Below are 20631 nucleotides of genomic sequence, written 5' to 3'. Positions count from 1 at the left end.
TTTTTTTTTTTTTTTTTTTTGTGGTATGCGGGCCTCCCTCTGCTGCGGCCTCTCCCGTTGCGGAGCACAGGCTCCGGACGCGCAGGCCCAGCGGCCACGGCTCACGGGCCCAGCCGCTCCGCGGCATGTGGGATCCTCCCAGACCGGGGCGCGAACCCGGTTCCCCTGCATCGGCAGGCGGACGCGCAACCACTGCACCACCAGGGAAGCCCCCAAGATTTTCTTTTTAAGTAAAAGCTTTCCTTGAAGAATAAAGATAAGTGAAAATTACTATAATTTCCTTAGGGTAAGCTAATTTTTACAGGCCTGGAAATATCAAAACTTCAATTTGTGTTAAAATTGTTGGCTTTCCCTATTCTGAAGGGAGAGTGACATATAACTAAATGAAATATTCAGTTTTAATAATAAAACATTTGTGAATATCTTCTCCTGTCATTAAATATCCATCCCCTATATCATTTTATATTAATGATTAAAATGACATGTCCTTTTGCCAGTACACTAGTTTAATCTCTAACACTGGGTATTTAGGTTTTCTCAATTTTTTTTTAAACAATAAAGATCCAAGTTACTCTCTAAAAAGAAACCAATTCATATGCTATACCTGAAAATATCTTGCTTAGTTAAAAAATATTCTGAGTGAAGGAGGGAGGGCAAAGGGAATAGGAGAAAAGAAACAAGAGCTCTAAGAAAAGGAAGCACTGAATTTTAAGCAAATCATTTAATGTTGTTGGATTATAGTTTATTCATTTGAGGGATCTGAACCAAATGATCACTAGTGGCCATTCCAGCTTCAGCATTCATGAACCTAAATAATCTTAGGTCCCTGATTATGCACATGCTCATTTAACAAAATATGGAAAATAGAGACAACAAATTTAAACTGCCCATAATCCTGGATTTTAGTTTATTTCTTTCTAGTCTTTTGAAGAGATACCTAATAAGCCTAATCAATTATATGATTATAGCAACATAGTATAAAAAAGTCTAGAAAACGTTGAGCAGTAACACACAGGTTAACAGTACAAACTTTGGAGCCCAACTACATGCATTATCTTAGACCTGCCTTTAAGCTGTGTGTCTCTGGTCAAAAGGAACAATCGCTTGGTGCCTCAGTTTCCCCATCTTTAAAATAGAAATAAAAATAGTAATTCCCTCCCTAGGAATGTTGTGAGGTTTAAATGAGTTAACAAGTGTGAAGTGCTCATAACAGATTTTGCCATATTTTAAGATATTAGTTAGACCAAACTCCTGGGAAAAAGGAAGCTCTGAAGAGGAAAAGCAACTCATTCTGCTTAGTAAAGCAATATACATTTTAAAGTCTCTGTATCAAGCAAGAACCTGTTTTCCTGATGTGTATAAAGGTCACAGGAACTCCTGAGGAGTTTAAATTACAAGAGTTTAAATTACCTACAGAGACTACTGTAGAAGTTCTAAGTTTAACAGCACATCATAATGGAGGCACCGGACTTTAGGCAAAGATTTAGAATAAACAAAAGTAAAGTCAATGACTAATAAAAAAGCTTCTAATTCCATCCTGTTTTTTCCTCCTTTTAAAATACATGCATGTGTGCACAAACACTAAATGATCACCCAAATGTCAGAAACAGAATTTATAACTACTTCCTTTTCTTAGAGCTCCTGCTTCCCATCTCAAAGAAGAATGTGTGTGCGCACACGCCCATGTGTGTAACAACCACAGTGACAAAGAGTAGGTTAACACTTGTTGAATAGTGATTAAATACCCGTCACTAGGCTAGGGGTTTTCCATACATGACCCCATTTAATCCATGCAATTCTATGAAATAGTTATTATTAGCTCAGTTTTACAGATAAGGAAGCTCTGAGAAACTAAGAAAACTCATGTTTAAGGCCACCGAGTAGCAACTTGAAGAAGCAGGCCTTGAACTCAAGTCCATCTGAGTCCAAAGCCTATGATTTGTCTACTGTCATACAATCATTACTGGCATTTTCGAAGCTGGCTATTTCAAATTTAGGTACTATACTTCGATTATATAAAATAAGATAAAAGCACCCTCGTAAGTTTCCTGCTTTGAGCTGCTCGGCAAGAGCTCCCTCTCGCCATCTAGTGGCACTATGCTCAAATCACAAGGTCAGGGATTATGAGATGAGTTTTCCTTTTCAAATGTTGAATCTGTACATAAAGCAACAACAGCTGTTACTTAGATACTAGTAAGTAAAACAATACAAATTCTAAACTACACAACAGATAAGGATCAAATTAAATTAAATCATTAAGAAAAGCCTTCTTAACAGAGCAAATAAAAACTCAATTAGGAAAAAAAAAAAGCCTTATTTAAGAATCTAATTAACATCTGAATCGATTCTGTACCATATGACTCAGAAAGTGAGATCTGATGGGAAAGGTCAGCACAGGTGTCTACTTTAGAAAAAGGAGATAATGTAAACACAACAGTTTTAAAAATCATCTGGGCCAATTATTGAACTGCATTTGTCAGCAACGCATCCATAAATCCCACTAAAATGAGAATAAATTAATATAAAATACATAAACTCAGAAGGATAAAAAAGTTAAAAGCTGAAGGAACATTAGAGATGTCAGCAAATTACTGAAGGTGTAGAGGGGATGGAAGATAGCTGGCTTAGCTGAACCCAAGAAGTGCTTCTTGGGGGGTAAGAGAAAGAGGGAGGGGGGTACCTATAAATCAGCACTCCACCACGTCCTAGAAAAGTTAAGGATATGAAAACAAAACATAATTGAGAAGGTACAGATGAATCAAAGACTTAAAAACAGAGTGCGTGAAATCTGCCTAAGAGGCAAATGTCTACTCTACCTCCCTCCCCAATAGACTGATGAAGCTGGGAAGCAGATATCTCACTAATGTAGAGAATAGGTACAAATATGGAATGCAAAAGACTAAAAAGCTGGATTAGCACCAGTATGAACCCATGTTTGTTTTTTTGATATAAATGTGTTTACATACGTGTGTGTGTGTTTAAGTGTGTATTACTTCCTAAGTCCAATGAAAATGCCCAGACCACAAGAACACCCCAGTAGTAATGAGCACAATTTAGCCCTCACATTCTGGTTTCTAAATATCTTCCCTCACTAAAAGGAGAAATGTCTGATTCTAGGGCTGGAATAGACAAAGTACTAGATGAACTTTAAATATCTTATGCCAGAAAGTAAGAAGTACTCAAAGGATGATGAAGCTATATTAAAAAAAAGCACTGGGTTCATATAAAAAAGACAGTTGGGTACATATCCACTGACCATACCTGGGACAACTGAGCACCAAAATAAATAATGACTATAATGGCTATAACCCAATGGATAAAATAAGAATCCATGAGTAAACAGTGATAACACATAATTAATAGGGGAGAAGGCAAAGCTCTACTTTATAGTAGAATGCCAATATCCTTGCTTGTTGGAAATACACAATAAAGTATTTAAGGATGATGGGACATCAGACCAGCAGCAAATTACTCTCAAATGGTTCTTGAAGTCCTTGAATTGTACTTCAAACTTTTCTGTAAGGTTGTAAATGTTTCCAAAAAACATTAAAAAAATTTTTTTAAGTTGTATAGGATTGAATGATCGGATTGAATTCTCTCCACAAGCTCTGTTATTTTTAGTGCATAACTTTGTAGAACGTTAGGTTTTAGAGGAAAACACATATATTAGAGCAGAAACACTGAAATGTGCTCAGGAAAAAATCCTATGGAAAGGATCACTTGGAGGAAGGTCTTGAAAATTTAACACTAGAATATCTGGGGGCAAAAAGTCAACAGAAGAGCTGGAAAAAGTTAAGGATACCACCCAAAGCTGGAATAAAATTAATGAGAGGAGAAAGGAAAGGTAAGAAAATCAGATTTAGTAGATTCAACACCACAGTCAAAGACATTTCAAAGATCTACAAAAAGCAAAACACGGAGAAGTAAATTAGCAAAGAAAGAACAGAAATCTCTCACAAATTAGGAATCTCCAAGCCCACTGAAAACCCATCACAAAGCAGACCTATACCAAGCAAGGCATTTCATCAGGAAAGTTCTAAACTCAATGATAAAACCAAAACTTCCAGAAACAAAGATCAAAAGCAAAGGAATATCTTGCACTGTTGGTGGGAATGTAAACTGATATAGCCACTATGGAGAGCAGTATGGAGGTTCCTTAAAAAACTAAAAATAGGGCTTCCCTGGTGGCGCAGTGGTTGCGAGTCCGCCTGCAGATGCAGGGGACACGGATTCGTGCCCCGGTCCGGGGAGCGGAGCGGCTACGCCCGTGAGCCATGGCTGCTGAGCCTGCGCGTCCGGAGCCTGTACTCCACAACGGGAGAGGCCACAACAGTGAGAGGTCCGCATACCACAAACAACAACAACAAAGAAAAAACTAAAAATAGAACTACCATACCATTCAGTAATCCCACTACTGGGCATATACCCTGAGAAAACCATAATTCAAAGAGAGTCATGTACCACAATGTTCATTGCAGCTCTATTTACGATAACCAGGACATGGAAGTAACCTAAGTGTCCACTGACAGATGAACGGATAAAGAAGATGTGGCACAAATATACAATGGAATCTTACTCAGCCATAAAAAGAAACAAAATTGAGTTATTTGTAGCAAGGTGGATGGACCTAGAGACTGTCATACAGAGTGAAGTCAGTCAGAAAGAGAAAAACAAATACCGTATGCTAACACATATATATGGAATCTAAAAAAATGGTTCTGAAGAACCTACGGGCAGGACAGGAATAAAGACGCAGACGTAGAGAATGGACTTGAGGACACGGGGAGGGGGAAGGGTAAGCTGGGACAAAGTGAGAGAGTGGCATGGACATATATACACTACCAAATGTAAAACAGAGAGCTAGTGAGAAGCAGCCGTGTAGCACAAGGAGATCAGCTTGGTGCTTTTTGACCACCTAGAGGGGTGGAATAGGGGGGATGGGAGGGAGATGCAAGACGGAGGAGATATGTGGATATATGTATAGCCAATTCACTTTGTTATAAAGCAGAAACTAACACACCATTGTAGAGCAATTATACTCCAATAAAGACGTTTAAAAAAAAAAAAACATACGTAACTATTTGAAAAAAAAAAAAAAAAAAAAAAAAGCAAAGGCATAGAACTCAGGAGAGCTTTGGTCTTCACACAAGCAACATTACCAGCTAGACAGTTGAGTAAATTTTCAAGCTAGAATTCAATACCCAAACTACTAATCAAATGTGAAGGTTAAGCATTCAGATTAGCAATGTTTCAGAAACAAATAACAAAACCACCTCCCACGTATCCTTTCTGAAATAAGTGCAGGAGGGTGTGCTTCAGCAAAATGACAGAGCCCCTCAAGAAAGGCTCAAGACATAGGAGCCAGTGGACAGGGATACACCATGGTAAAGCTGAAGAAAGAAGTCCCTAAATGGTAGCTGTGTAGCAAACAACCACCAGATGAGAGGAGGCAGAAGAAAAGTTCCAGGACAACAGTGGAGCCGACAGATTATATAATACACATAATAATGGAAAATTATTTTGAGAGGTTACTAGAGAATATGTGGAAAGAAAAAAGAAAAAATTGGAAGAATGTGGAAGTAAGAGTTAAGTTTTCATTTACACAACAGAAAATCAGTAGGTATCTAAAACTGACAAACAGCTGTATGAGGGTATTATTTACAGATAGTATAGACATAGATAAGAATAAGAGCTACCAATTGAAAGTGGTTGTTTCCCAGGAATAAAAAAGGAACAATGCTATAGATGACACATGACCCAAAACACAGTCCAGGGGCCAGAAAATTTTTTCTGTAAAGGGTCAGATAGTAAATATTTAAGGCTTTGCAGGCCATATGGTCTCTGTCACAACTGCTGCTGTGCTAAGACAAAAGCAGCTAAGACAGCATGTACATGAATGAGCATGGCTTGTACACCAATAAAACTTCGTTTATGGACACCAAAATTTAAATTTCATATAATTTTCATTAAGTCACAAAATATTATTCTTTTGATTTTTTCTTCAGCAATTAGAAAATGTAAAAACCATCCTTAACTCTTGGGCTGTACCAAAAACAGACACTGGGCTGGATTTGGCCAGTGAGCTATAGTTTGCCAACTCCTGTTATTTTACATCTAGGAAGAGAATTTGCTAACATACCCCTTTACTGTCCAACATGTACTTTATCAACATTATTATCATTTAAAAAGAAATTTCTTACCTGGTGGCATAAGTTTCATAAGTACTCTTGCTCCATCTCTAAGAGGTGGCATATTTAGGCTGCTACCCAAGTCTGCAACTTGCCAAAGGAAAGAGATGTATCTGGGATGCAGTGACATTATCTAGAATACAAAATACACAAAATATTTACCTGTAAATTACACCTCCCCAAAAGAAGAGTCCCCAAATAAATGTGTTGGTTAATCTCCACAGTTTTGCTTATGTCATTTCTATCCTGAAATGGTCTGCCTACCCCATCATCTCACTTTTGGAAATCCTTCATAATGTAGACTGAATACATTATCCAAGCCACCTCCTGTACTTTGTGTGTGACAGCTTTTTCACTGTTTTGTTAAACTATTCCCCTTGTACATACAAGTCAGACTCTGTATAAACAAACGGCTGCCATGCTCACTAACAGTTAAATTCCTAATCCAACTGTGGTAGAGAGGCAATCCTTCTGACACTGGAGTGGCTGGTATTATTGTAGCCATTAAAATTTTTGTGGGGAGGTAACAGAGGAAGGAATCACTTTCTTTAGAAGCAAGGTATGTTACTGACAATCTAAGAAAGATTGCAGATATTTTCCTACAGAGACAGTTCTGAAGAATTCATTTTTGTGGTACAAATACAAAATACAGTGGTTATTTTGCTCAATAAACTCAACAGTTATAATTAAGTTGTATAATGGGCTAGTTTTATGTAAATATAACAACACTATATCTATACAAAATGTGGTTTTAAATTTCAACCAAGTTACAATCACCTTTCAAAGGGATCTATTCTGAAGGTGATGGTTAAATGTACAGCTATTTGATATTTTGCCACATTAAATTGTAAGTTCAAGAAAAAGGAACTATTCTGTATACTTTATTCTTAAATAACCTAGCAAAATGCCTTGCATACAATAGCTCAAAACTATCTACTCACCACCCCGGGCAAGCAGCTTTCCACTTCTGGATTGGGACCATCACTGTAATGATTACCATGGTTTCCAGGAGATCCAGTTGAGGAATCAGAAGAACTATCAGGGCTTGAAGGCATATTGGAACTTATTTGTGTAAGTTTGGCTGTAATTAGCTGAAAATGATATACTATGTTAGTACCAAGGACAAGGAAAAATACACAAAACAGAAGTTAGTGACATACCTACAAAAAAAACTACACATTATATTTTTAGAAATATAATTTAACTGTTGTCTAACATAACCACTTAGTTTTTAGAAATCTTTTCCTCTACTATATTATAGGTACTTAATGCCTGTCTTATTTAGTGTTATAATTCAAACACCTAATACAGAAAATACAGAGCCTCACACATAACAGATGCTCCATTAATATTCATCGAGTGAAATGTTGACTACAAAAATGAAAGAGTCCCCGGTTTGATTTTCTTGAAAAGTTTGGTAATTACAGATACTTACCGATTTATCCTTTAAGTTTAACTGTCCAATCAACTTTCTATCATCTGCAGGATCTATCAGTTCACCGCCTACAAAGAGCTCAATTTTTGTATGAGCTACATTGGCTTTGATACGATTGAGAATACATCGTCGTACTGAACCGATTGTATCATTTGTATGAGACCATACGTCCAAGTCATCAACCTGTCTGCCCTGGTTTGGAAATCGAACTATAAAAGAAAGGTGTTTACCACGGAAAGCTCTGGGGGGAAAAAAAGGGAAAACATGATCATATTCAGCAGATTTTCAAATCTTCTTGCAAAGAAAATAAAGCTAGCAATTTAAAATTGAATATTTTCTTACTAAACAAGAGAAAGTGAGTTAAAGACACATTATTTTTAGGATCTTAAAAATATTTACTGCTCCTTTTAACTACAAATATTATAGTAATCTTCGAAACACAACAATCATATTTCACTGTTGTTACTCTTGGACCTATAGTTTACAGGTATCTAGTTAAAAGACATTAAAACAGAGACATGAGTAACATTTCATTTATTTTTAATGCTATAAAAGCCCAACTAATATCAAAAGTCATCCCCAAAATGATATTTATGTTGGCATATTATCTTCCTGCAGGTAAGATACAAAAAAATAAAAAACATATTCAAGGAGCAATTTTAATAATTTCATGGTTAAAAAGAGAACTCAAATACTAATGGCTCACATTCTATAAATATCTCTAAATTATACATATTATTTGAGTATACTAAATGGTGAAATCTTAAGAGAAACGTTAATAGACCCGAAGATGAGTGAATTAGGTAAGGGAAATTTTAAGAGGTACAAACTTCCAGTTACAAAATAAATGAGTCATGGGATGACAGGTGGTAACTAATCATGGTGATCATTTTGTAATGTAAGGAAATATTCAGGCACTATGTTGTGTACCAGGAACTAACATAGAGTTGTAGGTCAATTATACTTCAAAATCAAACTCACAGAAAAAGAGATCAGATTTGTGATTACCGGGCTGGGGGGTGGGACGGGGAGGGAGAATTGGACGAAGGTGGTTAAAAATGTACAAACTTCCAGTTATAAGATAACTGAGTACTAGAGATGTAATGCTCAACATGATTAATATAATTAACACTGCTCTATATTATATATGAAAGCTGGTAAGAGAATAAATCCTGAGTTCTTGTCACAAGGGAAGAGTATCTTTTCCTTTTTCTTTCTTTTGTATTTATATGAGATGATGGATGTTCACTAAACTTATTGTGGTAATCATTTCATGATGTACCAAGACAAATTATTATAAACTTATAAAGGCTGTATGTCAATTATATCTCAATAAAACTGGAAGAAAAAAAAGAGAGAAATGTTAGTAGACCATTTAAAAATATTTCTTGCTATAATGGCTATCCGTCAAAGCAGCTTTTAAGAGTTCTCTCCAATTACTCTGCAACCAGACTATGCTATTATTTTTAACAGTGGAAATGAATGTCATCAAAGCACTTCAACGGCAAAATACCCCTCGCAACACTTAGCGGGCAACAAAGTCAAAGGCAAAAAAACCCCCAAACAAACAAAATAAGACCAACCAGAATAAAAAGAAGAAACTAGAGGCCTTCCCTGGTGGCGCAGTGGTTAAGAATCCGCTTGCCACTGCAGGGGACACGGGTTCGAGCCCTGGTCTGGGAAGATCCCACATGCCGCGGAGCAACTAAGCCCGTGCGCCACAACTACTGAGCCTGTGCTCTAGAGCCCGTGAGCCACAACTACTGAGCCCGTGTGCCACAACTCTTGAAGCCCGCGTGCCTAGAGCCCATGCTCCACAACAAGAGAAGCCACTGCAATGAGAAGCCCACACACCGCAACGAAGAGCAGCCCCCGCTCGCCGCAACTAGAGAAAGCCCACGCACAGCAATGAAGACCCAACGCAGCTAAATAAATTTAAAAAAAAAGAAGAAACTAGATTTAATTGAGAATGCCCTAAACAAAAACAAGCAAAAAACAGATCCTGAAAACAAAACAAAAAAGGTCTACTATTAAAAAAAAAAATTCTGTAAAATACAAATACTGTTTTTAATCAAGACACTAACGTTTTCAAAAAATGAAAAATTTCCTCTCTCCTTCTGGTACGTCATCACTTTTTAAAATCAAATGGCTAGGAAAATGTCAAATAATTAAGAAGTAGCACTAGTAGATCAGTTATTCACAAACCTTGACATAGGTAGAATTGTTCTTTCCTCATGATAATCACTGTCACATTCATTTATATACTCCCGTAACACAGTTAATACTCGAACCATTCGAACAGCTTCCTGTCTTGCACAATTAATACTGTCTTTGTCACCATCCAAAACACACAGTGTGTCATAGGAGGCTTTCAAACGATCAAAGCAAGACTGAATGAAGTCTTCATGGATTACCACCTACAAATAATGGGCCAAATAAAGACAGTTCAAGTTTTATATATATATAAAGTGTTTCGTATATATATTAATAAAACATTAACCTAATTAAAAATGGCAACAATTTAAAGGTAGATCTCATTTAACCATGATCCTATTTAATGAGAGAATCTATATTGATCATTGATAATAAAATATGTTTGAGAACAGACTTGTGGCTGCCAAGGGGGAGAGAGGGTGGGGGAGGGATGGATTGGGAGTTTGGGATTAGCACATGCAACCTATTATATACAGAACAGATAAAAACAAGGTCCTACTGTATAGCACCGGTAACTATATTCAATGTCCTTTGATAAACCATAATGGAAAAGAATATAAACAAAGAATGTATATATAACTGAATCACTTAGCTGTGCAGCAGAAATTAACACAACATTGTAAAATCTACTATACCTCAATAAAAACAACAATAACAAACACACACTATGTTTTGTCAAAGGAAGCTAATGTTATTTAAGTTAAGTATAAACTAGATACACAAAAAATGAACTTCAGGATTAGGTGTCAAAATGGAAAGAAATTCGGCCGAAATCTCCTACCATAACTATACTCAAAATAATCACTTCAAGATAATTATATCAAGATGAGACTCATTTAGACAGCATTTTGTAGGAGAGAAATGTGGACTAAATATTTTAGGTATGTTTTTATAACACGAATTGAAACAAAAACAATTTCTAGTTAATCTTGAAGTAAAGAAAAAAATTCTTATTAGCAAGAGTTCTTCAATCAGAATTCAAATTTGTGTAAGTTTTAATACATGTCAATCCTCACCTGATTGACCTGTAGCCTTGGACCAAGGTTCGTGTATATCTCTTTAAGGAGATCTATAGCTCTGCTGGCAATATCATCATTACTCTGAATCACCACCTAGGTTCAAAAAGATTCAAGTGTAAATACCTTTCAAGAAATATTTTAGTTGGGCATTTCCATTCAAACCATACCTTCAGTTATTTTTAATACAGCATTCAATAATTTAAAAGGGAACATCGACTCTGCTAATCAAGTAAAATTAAAGTGAGAAAACAGACCAAAAATATAACAAACGCAAAACTCAAGTCTTTGAATAAATCAAGTTAAGAAAGAAAGACACATTTTACTAAGAAAAAAATATGCTGTCATTAGTATTATTTAACCCTGCAATTCAACACCCTGGTAACCAAGCAGTGAGATATTAAGGAAGGAATTCAAATTAGTTAAAGGAAACAAAGATTATATGAAATACAGCTTACCATAAAAGGCTACCCACCCCTACCCCATTTGTACAGATCTTCATCACTCATCTAATCATATCAGTGGTTTTCAGACTATGTATAGAACTCTAGGAGTGATGACGAGTTTTAGGGATGAACCCTATAATAGGCTTGGGAGGGGGAAGAGAGTGAAGCATAGGGAGACTGGGCCACAAGAAAAAATCATGCTTTCTTTTCTCACTTCAACTAGTTTTACATTTTGGAGTATTTTGACTTTTAAAAAGGGTCTCTGCTGTTTAAAAATGTTGAAAACCACGTACTTAAAGTCTGAATACTCAAATACCAAAGTAAACAACTTGGTCTGTCTGCAGAAAAATATTTCATATCCAGAAAACAATATAAACTGCTGTGAACAGATAAGATTTTTAAAGATAGGAATAATGTATTAATACTATATTAGAACAACATGGATGGACCTTGAGGGCATTATGCTAAGTGCTAATAAGTCAGACACAGAGACAAATACTGTGTGATCTCACTTATATGTGCAATCTAAAAAAATAAAAAAACACAAACAAAAAATTGAACTCATAGATACAGAGAACAGATTAATGGTTGCCAAATGGTGAACGGGTTCAAAAGGTACAAACTTCCAGTTATAAAATAAGTAAGTCCTGGGGATGTAATGCAGAGCACAGTGACTATAGGTAATAATACTGTACTGCATATTTGAAAGAGTGAATGGTAAGAGAGCAAATTTTTTTTTGGCCAAGCCACACAGCTTTCGGGATCTTAGTTCCCCAACCAGGGACTGAACCCGGGCCACAGCAGTGAAAGCACCGAGTCCTAACCACTGGACCACCAGGGAATTCTCGAGTAAATCTTAAAAGTTCTCATCACAAGAAAAAAAAATGTAACTGTCTAGTGATAGATGTTAACTAGACTTATTGTGATCATTTTGCAATATGTACACATCAAATCATTATGCTGTATACCTGAAACTAATGTAGTGTTGTATGTCAATTATATTTTAACTAAAAAAAACCAAAAAAAAAAAAAAAAAAAAATATATATATATATATATATATATATATATATATAAATACTATAAAGGTGGAAAAATTAGCCTTAAGTAGATAATATTTTACTCAGGTATATAAAAATATCACAAGTTAAATAGTGCTGATAAAGTATACATTCATAATCCTTTCTAAATAAAGTCTTTTTTTCTGTGCTCTATTTTAGCATTAAATGGATAAGCTAAAATTAATGCTGAAGAAGAAACAGAGGTCTACATTAAATTCAAAAAGGGAAGAAAATAACTTTCATGGAGGGGCATGAAAGATCTGTATGGTTAGTGCATTTACTTCTAAACACATCTGGGACAGACAGATTCTAAGCCAAGACAAAAGGAACATCAGTGGCAGAAGGAGGGGGAGGTGGAGGGAGGGAGAAAAGTAAGATAAAGATGAACTATCACTACCTCCTGCGACAAGCATCAGAGCAGCATACATACATATAATTCATTTGTACAAATGTGATTTCTTACCTATTTGAAAAACTACATCAGATACACTGCTTACAAAGTTCCTACTTTTCACTTACCCTCCAAAGGTAGTCTAATCCTATTAACTCCAAATCATCCATCATATATGCTCTCCTTTTTGCTACTAGTTTTCCTTCTCGACAATTCACAGCTTTGAAGAATCGCTCAAAACATTTCATTCCATTTTCAGTCAGTAGAGAAGGATCAAGCTGAAGTACATTGCTTTCAAAGAAGTCCTTATTAATATCAGGATCCAAGTCTGGTTCATCGCCCATCAACTTGGAATACCACTTAAAACAGGCTTCACGATCACAAAGGTAAACTGCGTTCTCTGCTAAGCATTTCCATATTTGTTTTGCCTGAGGAGCGCAGAGCCACAGTTGGCCATCCTTCAATAAAAATCTTGAAAAACATAAAAAATTAGCAGTAGGATCTACATAATTTTTTTATCCTGACAGGCAATCTGTCTCTATATATGGGAAATAATCCATTTATCACAATTACACATGAAACACTGTAAATCAACTATACTTTATTTATTTATTTTTTTTTGCGGTACGCGGGCCTCTCACTGCTGTGGCCTCTCCCATTGCGGAGCACAGGCTCCAGACGCGCAGGCCCAGCGGCCATGGCTCACCGGCCCAGCCGCTCCGCAGCATGTGGGATCCTCCCAGACCGGGGCACGAACCCGTGTCCCCTGCATCAGCAGGCGGACTCTCAACAACTGCGCCACCAGGGAAGCCCCTCAACTATACTTTAATAAAAATAAAATAAAAGGATACACATTGGGAGAAAAAAAGATTTGTTCCCTGAACTTAAACAGTTTCACCTTTGAAACCAGCCATTTTGAAAGTATGCTTAATAGGTTACCTGAGATTTAGCATTGTGCTTACATGGTATCATTGGAGAAAGAGGTATTCTATTATGTGACTTTATAGATAACCAACTCATCAACGCTGAAGAGTTAAAACTGCTTAAATTTTAATATTTGATGATGATCTAATATTCATCACTCAGTACTTAGCCACAATGAACAGAATAACTGACATATTTTAAACTTTTTAATGTCAAAACTCAACAGGATGCTTATTAATTATTCAGTGGCATTCTCGAGGGTCTTTTTAGTTTTGGGACTATAGGTTTAGTTCAAGTGAATTCTGTTTCAACTAGTTTCTTCAGTTAGCTTTCTTTTTCTTTTAGCATTCATCCACCCACCCTGTCTGCCATATCTCTGAATGACAAGAGAATGAACATCTCATTTTATTCTGAAGAACTTCACACAATCTTTAGCTAATGTAATGGTGGCTCCATTCCCAATTACACAGTAAGGTGAATGTATTTAAGGTTCCCTCTTCATTTCAAAGCATTTTGAGTTATCAATTCTAGTGCCTGATATTTTCATAGTATTGCTGAGCTTAAAGAGGGATTCTAGCATCTGTCCCACCTAACCCTGTCACCTCTAATTTACAGATAGGAAACTGAGGTCCAATATGATAAAATACAGTTGTTTTCAGTTTTGAGTTGTGTTTTGTTTTGGTTTAGTTTTTAAAAACAGCAGCAGAAAACTTTCTTCAAGCAAAAATTCCATTTGGAAGGCCAATGTATAAAAATAAAAGCAGAGCTGTTTCAATTGCTGGGAAGAGGAGGAAAGAAGTGAGAAATGGGGATAAAACCTCTACTGCTTGTCCAGAAATCTTGGAGGAAGCTCCTCAGAAGCCCTAAGGCTCCAAGGTAGGTTTGAAAAATCACTGGTCTAATAGAAAGAGCATACACTTAAGTCAGATACACCTAGTTGAGTAGAGCAGCACTATGATATACTGGCTGTGTGATTTCAAACAAGATAGTTTAAGCCATGCGAAATCTCAGTTTTCTTATTAATCAAACTGGGATAATACCTGCCTCCCTGCACTGCTATGAGGATTAAATGTAAAGCATTTAACACAAGTCAAATACATAGTGAGTAAAGTTCGGTTCGCGTCCCTTGAGAGAATTGCTGTAGGTCATATAGATAGGTACTAATAGAGCAAGGACTAAAAACAAGTCCTCTGATCCCAAACATTAATTTAGCAAAAGAGCTGATAACCACTCTTCTGTTCTAGGCAATCTAAAAGATACAACACACACCAATCAATAACAATGGCTCATTATGGCAATGATTCTCAATCTGGGAAGGAAGTTCCTTCCATCCAGATGGTTGAAAAACAAAACACACACAAAACCACTTCACTTTAAACAATGCCAAATTTCTTAAAATATGGTGTCTAGAGTTTTCCCTCAAGTTAAAATCTTAAGGTAACTACTTATGTCAATGTTTCCAAGTAAGCACATAATTCAATAAACGTAAGCCTATAATTAATGTAGCCCAGGAGAAAATTCCCCAGTGTATCAAAATAATAAATGCAATAGATTTTCTGAGGCACTGATAATCTGGGCATTTCCTTCAGCATGCTTATGATCTGAATAAGCTCTTCTGCTGTATGATGTGGTTTCTGAATTCACAAGAAACCTCTCATCATGAAAAATTTTAACAATTTCAAATCTACAAGTGTATAATCATTAAAAGCTAAACATCAATGAGTAAATCAAGCCTTGGACTACATTTAACTTTGGCTTAAGGGAATAAACCTCTTTTCTTCATCCCCAACAGAATGTTATTAACACATGACTCCAGACTGCCTTTGTCAGCCACTGTTAGGATAAATGAGGCACCAAAGAACTCAATCACTCTTTTGGGGTGCTGGTCCAACAGCCTTTTCTCCCCATTTCCTTAGTGTCTATGATATCATTAAGGTCAATATGGTTCTCTAGCTGGTTCTGTCAAAATATGGAAATCTCTTCTTTAAAAATAAACAAATCTATACAAAAGGTTTAAATGTGTTCTCTTCAAATACTTCTTTGCAGTCAAAGAAGAAAAGTTAAAACTCAGCCAATAATTTTAAAATATTTAATAATGAACACATAGGGAAACGTCCTGTGACTTTCATGTAATGATTTCCACATGGGGAAATAAAATGTGGCAAGAGCCACCTAACAAATACCTAGTCATACAGCATATCAACTTGGTATTCTTTATTTGTCTTAAAAAGAGCAACACTAATTGTTTAAAACAAACCTAAGGAAGTTAAGCCGTTCTTGGACTTCTTGAACATGACTATATCTACTTCCCAGCCTCACAGTTTGTGGGTCATAGTCTTCATGGTCTGCAAATTAAGAAAAATCTTGCATTATACACATGGTTATCCATATCATTGCTGACTTTAATCAAAGGAAGATAAGTCAGTTAAAAAGTCGTTAATCCTTTATCACTAAAAGGCAACATGAAATTTACTAATTACTGGTAGTTTCTACCCATCTCCTTTTTCCCAACCAAAATAAGCTTTCCTTTCACATAACCAAAAGAAAATAGTCTGTTAAATGTGCTGTCAAAAATAATTCTTCATACAACCCTTTTGCCCAATCTTCATACATAATGAAGTAATTTCTGATTACAGCCTAAGACTGACCTGAGTGGTCTGTTATAAAAAATTATATTACCAACCTCTATCTAGGAAGTTAAGAGTTAACACAAGATGCTACTCTACATAATGAAGTTATCATACCATAGTCACCACCAACATGTTATGAAAGCCTTGAACATTCTCAGATAAATTTAAGAAAACCTACCCTTCTATCACGGCACGATGATGGGTACATACTGGTCACTAGGCCTAGCTTAATTTGGAAATTCCTTAAAAAAATTTTAATAAAACAAAGCTAGTAAACCCTTTGATTTTACTTTCATTAGAGTATACCCTACAATGGAAGAAAAAAGTCTCAGAGTTTGCAATGAAAGACCAGAGCAAAAAAAATCTTTAAAAGCACCTCCGGTCCTAAAAACACGTTGGACAGTGTATTTTTGTTTTCATTTTATTGGAAAAAGCCATACATGATCTGGAGATGGTCAAGTTAATTTGTGGCTTAGAGCAGAAGAAAGCTGAAGCAAATGTTCTGAACAAGTGCTTTCAACTACTTGGGAATCAGTGACATTTCTTCCAGAAAGTTGAGGCAAGTTATGCAGGAATAAGAAATTATGTAATTTTTAAAAAAGAAATTGTATAATTTAATTAGCATTAATTATTGGTATTTTCATACCCTGGATCTTTGGTATGTGTATGCCAGTGCCAAAGAATTCGGATTGTGTGAGACCCTTTAGACACAGTAATGGTAATCAATGTCTTCATTTAAAAAAAAAAAATTATTTATCTTTGGCTGCATTGGGTCTTTGTTGCTGCACGCGGGCTTTCTCTAGTTGCAGCAAGCGGGGGCTAGTCTTCGTTGCAGTGTGCGGGCTTCTCACTGCGGTGGCTTCTCTTGTTGCGGGGCATGGGCTCTAGGCGTGCAGGCTTCAGTAGTTGCAGCACTCAGCTCAGTAGTTGCAGCATGCAGGCCCTAGAGCGCAGGCTCAGTAGTTGTGGCACACGGGCTTAGTTGCTCCGCGGTATATGGGATCTTCCCGGACCAGGGCTTGAACCCGTGCCCCCTGCATTGGCAGGCGGATTCTTAACCACTGCGCCGCCAGGGAAGTCCAATAAATGTCTTCAAATACAGTGAGGTTTCTTCTCTGAACAAAATCTTAACATGTTGTAAAGATGGACCACTTACAATGTTTAGAAACATCTTTTGATGCTTTGGTGAAGAAAAGCAGCCCAATGTATTATGACTACCTGCTTTCTACTTCCACATAATAACTGCTATCTACCCAAGTCCTAAACACATATTGTCTACTCCCAAGAAAAGTCAATTTCATCAGGGCTCAGGACTTGAAGCACTACCTCTCAAGAGGTTTTCTCAAGAAACTGAATGGAATTCTATTCCACTATGTAGCAATTTTCTTTTTCAGAGCATCAGTCAAAGTACCTGAATAAACGATGGACTTTTTTCCTTAACAACGAGTTTACACAGTTTTGTCAGGTTCTTTTTTAGGGGAAATTTTAATAATTTCAAAAGTAAGTTTAAAAAATAATACAAGAAACCCTTATCACCTTTACTCATATCACCAGTTGCTTACATTTTGCCCCATTTGCTTAACTAATCATCACATATATGTATATGTGTGTGTGTAATTTTTCTAAACCATTTGAGAGTAACTTGGCGACATGTCCCTTTATTCCTAAATACTGCAATGAATATTTCTGAATAACAAAGACATTCTCTTACATAACCACACACAATTATCAAATTAACACTGATACAATGGGATTGTATTATCTAACCCAAGGCTTCTCAACAGCACATTATTGACATTTGGAGCTGGATAATTCTTTGCTGTGTTGAACTGCCCTATGCAGCAGTGTAGGATATCTAGCAGCATCCCAGGCCTCTACCCACTAAATTCCAGGAGCATCCTTGCCCAACTGCCCCCCCCAATTAAGATAACCAAAAAATATCTCCAATTTTACCAGTAATGTCCATTTGGGCCTTCTTTACCCCAAATCCGAGATTAAGTACACACTGCTTTTAGCTGTCATGCTAATTCTTCTTTAATCTGGAGAAGTCAACATTCTATTTCTTGACCTTTTATAAAACTATGAGCCAATTTTATTGCATGTTGCTTAATGTGGGCTACTCTGATGTTTCCGCATGATTAGATTCAGGCTAGGCATTTTGGCAACAGAGTACCACAGAAGTAACCCTATATACTCCTCAAAGAATCATTATCAGGAGGAACAGCATATGTCATTCTGTGGCAGTATTCATGTCAACTTTGATCACCTGGTCAATGCGGTTTCCACCAAGTTTCTCCACTGTAAAGTTGCTATTTTTCTTTTTAATTAATTTGTGGGGAGATACTTTGAGACTATGTAAATACCTTGTCTATCAAACTTTTACCCACTAGTTTTAGCATCCTCTCCCTTTTATTTAGGTGGCAGCACTTTATCAAGAGCTGGGACCCTGAACATAGGGAAGAGATTTGAAAACATTCAATGAAAGCCAAAGAATAATCAAGAAAAGGCAAGAAGTAAGAAGATCCCTCTATGCTAAATAGGAATAGAGGAGCCCTACACTTCGCCACAGAGGAGTTTCCGGGCTTATAAAACATAAACAAGATGGTTGGTGGTTCTGCCCATAAACATTCAGCTCTAAATAAATAAAGAGATTAGCTAGCTTATGGCTAAGGCTAACATGAACTGGCTCTTGTCATTATTATTATTTTTTTAAATTTATTTATTTATTTATTTTTGGCTGCATTGGGTCTTTGTTGCTGCCCGCGGATTTTCTCTAGTTGTGGTGAGCGGGGGCTACTCTTCGTTGTGGTGCACGGACTTCTCATTGCAGTGGCTTCTCTTTGTTGCAGATCATGGACTCTAGGCACACAGGCTTCAGTAGTTGTGGCGCACGGGATTAGCTGCTCTGTGGCATGTGGGATCTTCCCAGACCAGGGCTCAAACCCGTGTCCCCTAAATTGGCAGGCCTCAGCGGCCATGGCTCACGGGCCTAGCCGCTCTGCGGCATGTGGGATCTTCCCGGACCAGGGCACGAACCCGCGTCCCCTGCATTGGCAGGCAGACTCTCAACCACTGCGCCACCAGGGAAGCCCGGCAGGCGGATTCTTAAGCACTGTGCCACTAGGGAAGTTCCTGTATATTGATCTTAATTCCTGCAATCTAGGGGAACTCATTTATTAGTTTTAAGAGATTTTAGCAGATTCTTTAGAATTTTCTGTATATGAAATGGTGTTATCTATTAGACATAATTTACAATTTCTTTTCCAATCTGGATGCTTTTTATTTCTTTTTCATGTCTAGTTGATCTCGCTAGCATCTCCAGTAGAATGTTAAATAAAAGGGACTAGAGTGGACATCCTTGTCTCATTCCTAATCCTAAGAGGAAAGCAGCCAGTCTTTCACCATTAAGTATGATGTTAGCTGTAGGTTTTTTGAGATGCCCTTTATCAGGCTGAGGAAATTTCCTTCTATTCCTGGTTTGTTGAATGTTTTTATAATGACAGGTGTTGGAGTTTGTCAAATGCTTTTTCTGCATCTACTGAGATGATCTCATAATTTTGGCCCTTTATTCTATTAATATGGTATATTACAACTGACTTGGGGTGTCAAATCAACATTGTGTTACAGGGATACATTCCATTTGGCCCTGGTGCATAATCCTTTTTATATGTTGCTGGATTCTGTTTGCTTGTTTTTTTTTGATAACTTTTGACTATATCACAAGGTATACTGATCTGCAATTTTCTTTTGATGTCTTTGTATTATTTTGGTAGCAGGATAATAACAGCTTCAAACTATGAGCCTGGAAGTATTCCTCTTTTTGAAAGAATATGTGAAGGACTGGTGTTAATTCTTCTTTAAATATTCAGTAAATTCACTAATTCACTAATGAAATTCACTAATGACCTGGATCTGGGCTTTTCTTTGTGGGAAGTTTGATTACTAATTCAATCTTTTTACTTGTTATACATCTATTCAAATTTTCAATTGCTTCTTGAGTCAATTTCAGTAACCTGGCATTCTCTTGTTTTTAAAATTTTTAAGGTTAGTGGTGATGGCCTCTCCTTTTTGACTTTCACAACTGAGCCTAACTAAAGGTTTGTAAATTTTGCTGATATTTTCAAAGACCCAACTTCCAGTTTCATTGATTTTCTCCTCTATTTCACTTATTTCTGCTTATTAATTCCTTTTTGTTTTCAGGTTAGTTTTCTCTATTCTACCTTTTGACGGTGAAATGTTACTGATTTGCTATCTTTCTTCTTCTTCTTCTTCTTTTTTTTTTGCAGTATGCGGGCCTCTCACTGCTGTGGCCTCTCCCAGACAGGGGC

General features: G+C 36.7%; 1 protein-coding gene across 4 annotated transcripts in view; it reads right to left on the bottom strand.

The window, feature by feature from the left end:
* The window catches only part of USP9X (ubiquitin specific peptidase 9 X-linked), a 123857-nt gene that overhangs the window by 43249 nt on the left and 59977 nt on the right, over positions 1-20631 (bottom strand). For all 4 annotated transcript variants that reach the window (XM_024116453.3, XM_055081857.1, XM_024116451.3 and 1 more), the window contains 7 exons: positions 15931-16018; positions 12878-13220; positions 10854-10949; positions 9829-10040; positions 7624-7864; positions 7130-7279; positions 6201-6321 (listed from right to left, as the gene is read on the bottom strand). In XM_024116453.3, coding sequence (XP_023972221.1) covers positions 6201-6321; positions 7130-7279; positions 7624-7864; positions 9829-10040; positions 10854-10949; positions 12878-13220; positions 15931-16018 — 1251 coding nt within the window. The remainder of the gene's footprint in view (positions 1-6200; positions 6322-7129; positions 7280-7623; positions 7865-9828; positions 10041-10853; positions 10950-12877; positions 13221-15930; positions 16019-20631) is intronic.

This window comes from Physeter macrocephalus, chromosome 21, assembly GCF_002837175.3.
Source record: "Physeter macrocephalus isolate SW-GA chromosome 21, ASM283717v5, whole genome shotgun sequence".
Lineage (NCBI taxonomy): Eukaryota > Metazoa > Chordata > Mammalia > Artiodactyla > Physeteridae > Physeter > Physeter macrocephalus.
Note: the sequence above shows the minus strand (reverse complement) of the source record. Positions and strands in the feature narration are given on the sequence as shown.